Source organism: Kogia breviceps, chromosome 6, assembly GCF_026419965.1.
Source record: "Kogia breviceps isolate mKogBre1 chromosome 6, mKogBre1 haplotype 1, whole genome shotgun sequence".
Taxonomy (NCBI): domain Eukaryota; kingdom Metazoa; phylum Chordata; class Mammalia; order Artiodactyla; family Physeteridae; genus Kogia; species Kogia breviceps.
This window is the reverse complement of record NC_081315.1, coordinates 60,296,893-60,303,482: the sequence shown is the minus strand read 5'-3', so window position 1 is coordinate 60,303,482 and position 6,590 is coordinate 60,296,893. Positions and strand designations below refer to the sequence as shown.

Sequence of the window (6,590 nt, the reverse complement as noted above, 5' to 3'; positions counted from 1 at the left end):
ATTACCAGGTGGGAAAGCAGAGGCTGTCTAGTGGGGAGCTAAAAGCACACTGGAAACCAGCCTCTGCAGGAAGATGCCACCCAAGGATAAGCTAGTAGGGGAGAAATACCCTGGCTTCTCCCATTCTTCCTCTCTCCCATCTCCCTTCGCCTACCCCCTCCCAGGCCTCCTATGGAGCAAATCTACCTGGAAGCTAGTTGGAAAGTAAGTCTGAGACACATAGTTTATGGGTAAGGAGTAAAAAATGAATATTAGTACAATAGACAATGACCAACTCACTTCCCAGGCATAAAAGAGAAATCTAAAGCTGTAAACTGATTGCTAAATTATGTTCAATTTACTTTTCTTTTATATAATGAAAATGATCTGCACATCTCTGAGTAGCAGACATTATAGCACTTGGTACATAATATCGTTGGTTAGGGAAAATAATGCTAAGTATAGAAAGTGATGGAGCATAAGTACCATCATATTTTCTCATTACACACTTTAGCAACAATAATGATATCATTACATAAAAATATGCACAATCATACAATTTATTTGGACTGCATAAAGAAAGGATTTGCTTAGCCTGTCTTAATATATTTACACCTCTAATTACATATCCATTATATAAGAATCCATTCAAGACCTACTATGAGGCATATAATTTGCTAGTCCTTAGGGAAAAAAACTATTTTCATAAGACAGGGTCATATCCTCAAGAACCAAAGAAGATAGGAATTAAGAATAAAGGAAATGAAACACATAAAACATAGATATGATTGAGAGGAGCACACAAATAAGAAAGTAATTCATTTTTCCAGGGGGATAGGAGCCAAAAAAGACTACATAAAAAAAGAGGATATTTGAACCAAATCTGAAAAGACAAGGAAGAATCAAAGCAAATGCTATGTTTCTCTGAAGCCTTCCCAGGTTCTTCTCCCATACACACAACGATCATTACAAGCATTGCTTACATATCACATTCTGGATCAATTACAATGCTGAATCATCCACTTACTTCAAGAACATGTTTAAAAAGAATCCCTCACATTTCTATCCACTAGACATTTCAAGAAACCTAGCAGAGATAATCTTAATTTTAAAGATCTTCCAGCATTGCATGCTATGGTGTTACCTTCTTTTTCTGTCATTCCCAATACTGTCCCCTTGCTATCCTGATCCTGCTTGTTATATACTACTGAATATTTTATAGCAGTGGATCTTTGTTCTAATTTGTTTTCTTTTCCAGTACAACCCAAGAGCCATATAGACCTGCAATTCACATTGACTCAAATTCCTTGAGACTATATTGAAAGATTTTCTTTGAACTCCCACATTTGGAAAGGGATTTAGATAACATTTTATATATTGGAAACTGTGCCATTATCCAAGATGTTGATGACCTTCTGTTAGCCACTCCTTCACTGAAAGATGAGATACCTAAATCTTACGACTTGTGTAGACTATATGTTACAAAGCTTCTAAAAATATATATATGGTGATGCCTGTCTCAGATTCATTACTTGGGACATTACATAACTATACCAATAAAAGTGAGGTCATCTTCTAGGATAAAAACCAGTCTCAGGGTCCCAAGGTCCACTTAAATTTCACAAATGTCCACCCTCTTGGGCTTAGCTAGCTACAACTTACATAGCATATTGGATATGCTTCTAATCCAAAGCTTCTATTGCATCCAACTTAAACGAACATCCCAGAGCCATGACCTTTGTCACAAGAAGCCAAATAGTCTTTTTTTCTTCTTTAAACAAACCTTGTAGAGAACCCTAGCACTAAATCTTCTTGGTAATGATAAGCCTACATAGTTTTATGTTGTGAGGAAAAAGAAACTATTTTAGGTGTGAACACAGATTCATGAAAACAGAGAATGGCCCACTCCTTATCAGTTCTGCCCTGACCTCTCTGACTATAGCTATTCCCCACACAGTCATAGCACTCCTAAGGACACAATCACATTCTAATATTAGCCTAACAAAATATGCAATTTTCTTCTTCTCTGCAAACAGAGAAGGTTGGGCTCATATTAAACCCATTCTGTTTGCTCCCATTTCAATGTGAAGGGAGTTTCATAACTGTCTTACAGCCCCTGTCCACTGTTCAAATCCAGTATTAACTTCAAAACACTTTTTTTCCAAAATTACTGACCTCATATTTTATGTAGATTTGCCCTGTTGGTGGACAGAAAAAAGGTGGGTTCGGAATATGCAGCAACATGAGAACGTAGAAAATTCTTCTTTGCTGTCTACTCTTGTTTACCCACATGACTGAATTTATAATTTTTGGTCTTATTTATGACTATGGACAATGCAGGAAACAATGAGAGTTCATCACCTCAGTAGGTATAAAAAATGTTTATTTGTTCATTCATTGATGATCTCTTATACATTATCATATAGCTGTCAGAAAGTGTTTTGCTCTCTAAAAGACTTAGGCATAGAAGTGCTTTGGCTCCCACTACAGCCAAAGTAACTGCCATTTTCTCTTTCTGGGTCCAACTAGGTGCCTCTGAAAACTCTTTCTGTTTTCCCTTACTCTAAGATTAGTCCTCAGATTCAGGATTAAACAGAATCAAACAAACAAAACTTACTGACTAATCGGGTGGCTCTTTTTCCCAAATTTGTACAGGTCCAAGGATCTTCTTCATCTTGCTTTCATGGCCTATGGAATGAAAAAGGTAAACAAAAGTGATGACAACATAAATGACATACATAATTGATATGTGAGTTTTGAATTTTTCTAAGTTGGTCTATTTTGTCACACCTGCCTCATTTGTCAAGCCTACACTTTAGGAAGTCCAGTAAAGATACACTGTTCTATGGACGACCACAATGAAATCAAATTCTGATAGTCCATGTTTTTTAAAGAACCTATAATAGAAGAACCAAATGACTTTCTGGATTAAGCTTTTAGAGCCATGTCATCTCAAAACATATACCCTTGCCCATGGAGTGACGTTTAACATAAAAGAGAAATTTCTGAATGGAAATAATACTGGGAAATAACTTTTTCAATGTATAGAGTCAATCAGAACATCAAGGATATAAAGTCTTAAATCTTAAAAACTTATTAATGAAAACACAACTAAGTGTTAAATTACAACAAAAAATAGTGGCTTTTTAAGCTATGTTACACAAATCACATGGCTATAGACTAGTTCAGCTAGTAAATGAGTGTGTAACCTTATTGGAAAGAATGTTGCATACATTTTCTACATGAGTTAGAGTATAACCATGACCTACTTAATGATACAAGAAAAAAGACTATCTAATCACAACAGAATTAATTTTGGTGTGTGAGTTTCCAGGTAATGATATGACAGGAAATGGGAAAGGAAGACTGTATAAGATGCATAGATAATTCTAAGGCTTACAGTCAGGTTACATGCAAGTGGTACTAATAAAATATGACTTCTTTGCACTATTAAAGAAATACCACATATCTTGCTATATCAAGGTGGTATAAAATTTTTACAGTATATCTAGAAATGCAATTTAGGATTTATGACAAAGGCAAGAATGAAATACAGTGGAGGAAAGGTGATTTTTTTCAATAAATGGTGCTAGATGGTTAGAATATCCATGGAAGCAAAAACAGCTGAACCTCTACCTCACAACATACACAGAAATAAATTCCAACAGATTGCATATGTAAACATAAAATGTAAAACAATAAAGGTTTCTGGAGAAAACATAGAAGAATGTCTCTGTGACCCTGGAGTTAGCAAAGATTTCTTAAACAGGACACAAAAAAGCATTAACCATGAAATGTAAAAAAGCAGAAAATTGGACTATGTTAAAATTCCCACTTGGTGTCAGAAATAACCATTAAGAGAATGAAAAATCAACCAGTAAGGGAGGATGCTATTCTCTATAGATATATCTGACAGAGGAATCACATTCAGAATATATATATATATATATATATATATATATATATATATATTTTAAAACTCTTAAATATCAATGAGAAAAATACACACAACCCAATAGAAAAACTAACAAAAGACTTGAACAACCACTTCATAAAAAAAGAATTTAGAATGGCTAATAAGCGTGTAAAAAAGGTGCTCAACTTCATTAGAGACATGCAAAATAAAACCACAATATAATACTACCATTTGCCCCCACCTCCCCACCTTGGCTAAAATGAAAAAGATGAGAAATACCAAATGTTGATGAAAATGTGCAGCAACCATTTTGGAAAATAGCTTGGCAGTATTTACATAAAAGTTGAATATAACGTTATGTTTTGACCCAGTAATTCTAATCTTAGATAAATATGCATGGGTCAACAAAAACATGCTCCAGAACATTTCACTACACTATTCCTACTATTCCTAAACTAAAAATAATACAAATGGCCAACAACAGTCGAATGGGTGAATAAGTTGTGATATGTTTAGACAATGGAATATCAAACAGGAAAGAGTATAAAGAATTCCCAACTGCATACAACAAGGTAGCTGAAACAAGTATCGAGCGGGGAAAAAAAAAAAAAAAAGACACAAAAACAGTGTATGCATTATGATTCCATGTATATAAAGACTGTTAGAAATCTAGGTCACAGTTACTCTTGGGACATGGGGCAAGGAGGACTGGAAGGGGGCATCAAGGGGGGGCTTCTGGGGTCCTCGCAGTGTTCTAGTTCTTGCTCTAAACTCTGGTTACATGGGTTTATACAGTTCGTGAACATTTATACAGATGTATCCAAATTAAAAAGTTACAATTGAAACAAATAAAAGAATAATGACAATAATGAATCAAACATTGTATTAAAACCATTGAGAGCATAATTAACTCCACTGCCCCGCCCCTCAGTCATGAGCACGCACACGCACAATAAAGTGAAAACCTCATTGGCTGGGACTAGGAGGACACTTCCGGAAGCCGTATCTTAGTACCGCCCCTTCCATCTGCTGGTTATCCTGCCTTCCCGCCATCCAGCTAACACGCCATCCGGCCTCGCAGCTTCGTTCCCCCTGGACTCAAGCCCCCGAGGCAGTGTCCCTTGTGCTTGGCGGTACCCTCTCTCCCAGGCTCCGCCGTCAGAGATGGCTCGCTATCCGCCGCCATTATGAACATCCGCAGTGCTCGGCCAGACGACCTGGTGAACCTGCAACCCTGCAACCTCCTTTGCCTTCCGGAGAACTACCAGATGAAATACTATTTCTGCCATGGCCTTTCCTAACCCCAGCTCTCTTACATCGCTGAGGATGAGAAGATTGTGGGCTACGTCCTGGTCAAAATGGAGGAGGACCCAGATGATGTCCCCCACGGACATATCACCTCCCTGGCTGTGAAGCGTTCACACCGGCACCTCGGCCTGGCCCAGAAGCTGATGGACCAGGCCTCCCGGACCATGATAGAGAACTTTAATGCCAAGTACGTGTCCCTGCATGTCAGGAAGAGTAACCGGGCAGCCTTGCACCTCTATTTTAATGCTCTCAACTTTCAGGTTAGTGAGGTGGAACCCAAATACTCTGCAGATGGAGAAGATGCTTATGCTATGAAGCCGGGTCTGTCGCAGATGGCAGAGGAGCTGAGGAGGCAGCTGGAGCTGAAGGAGAAGGGCAGGTATGTTGTGCTGGGCTCCAGGGATAACCAGGAGACCCAGGGCAGCACACTTACTGGTTCCAAAGAGGCCTGTCAAGAGAAGAACCCAGCAGCTGATGATAGTGGCAGTGACAGAAAGGAACCCAGCACGTCCACGGAAAGCCCCCGTGCCCAGGACAGCTCAGAAAACTCACGCTTCACCTCCTAGAGCCTGCTTAAGGTACGCATTCTCTCTTCCCTGACCCAGTCCCTATCTCCCCTAAATTCCTGCGCCATACCTGGGTCAGCCTAATCCCATCCCGTTCTAGCCCTGATGGGTTTCACTGTGAAAGCCACATGTTGACCTTGGGGAGGAGTGTAGAGAGGGTTGGGGGAAACTCATTGCTCACTATTGGAAGTTAATAGGACTCCATGCTGAAAGTAGATTAAATTCAGTAAAAGAAACAAGCATTTATCCTGCCTTTTCAGTATGAATTGTATTTCAGGGTATCCACATAGTCAATGAAAGAAATTTCTTCTTTATAGAATGACAGCTAATAAAGACAGAAAGAATGACAGAATTATAAAATTGCCATTTTGCAACTCTTGAAATAATAGATCTCGCCATTTGTCATCAATGATTAATAATACCATTAGGTGAAAGTTGGAGCAGTTTGCAATGATGGATCAGACTGGCAACTCTTGAAGTCACTGGTCAAGTGTAACATCACTATAAAGACAAATATTATGTGCCTCCAAATGCAATAGGAAGTGAACAGTGACACCTATGAAATATTCTTGCCAAAAGAAAATTTTGTGTGTGTGTATAAAATGTATCTTGAATTCAAACAAGGCCCTAGATCTAACTACCATTTTTATTAAAATAATAATAATGATAATAATAATAGAGGGACATGTTAAGCTACAGTCAGCCATATCCAGAATGAGAGAATTTCTACAAAACAAATGACCTGGTGTCTTCAACAAATAAATGTCATTTTTTTAAAGAGGGAGGAGGAATTTATTAAACTTTAGAGATATGTTGACCAA

The 6,590-nt window shown here is 38.1% G+C and overlaps 1 protein-coding gene across 1 annotated transcript; it reads left to right on the top strand.

Moving 5' to 3' along the window:
• Positions 1–5,067: 5,067 nt before the first annotated feature.
• On the top strand, positions 5,068–5,769 carry NAA11 (N-alpha-acetyltransferase 11, NatA catalytic subunit). Its single transcript, XM_059066490.1, is given in 1 exon segment — positions 5,068–5,769. A coding segment is annotated over 1 exon segment (687 nt). The 5' UTR covers positions 5,068–5,082.
• Positions 5,770–6,590: the final 821 nt, after the last annotated feature.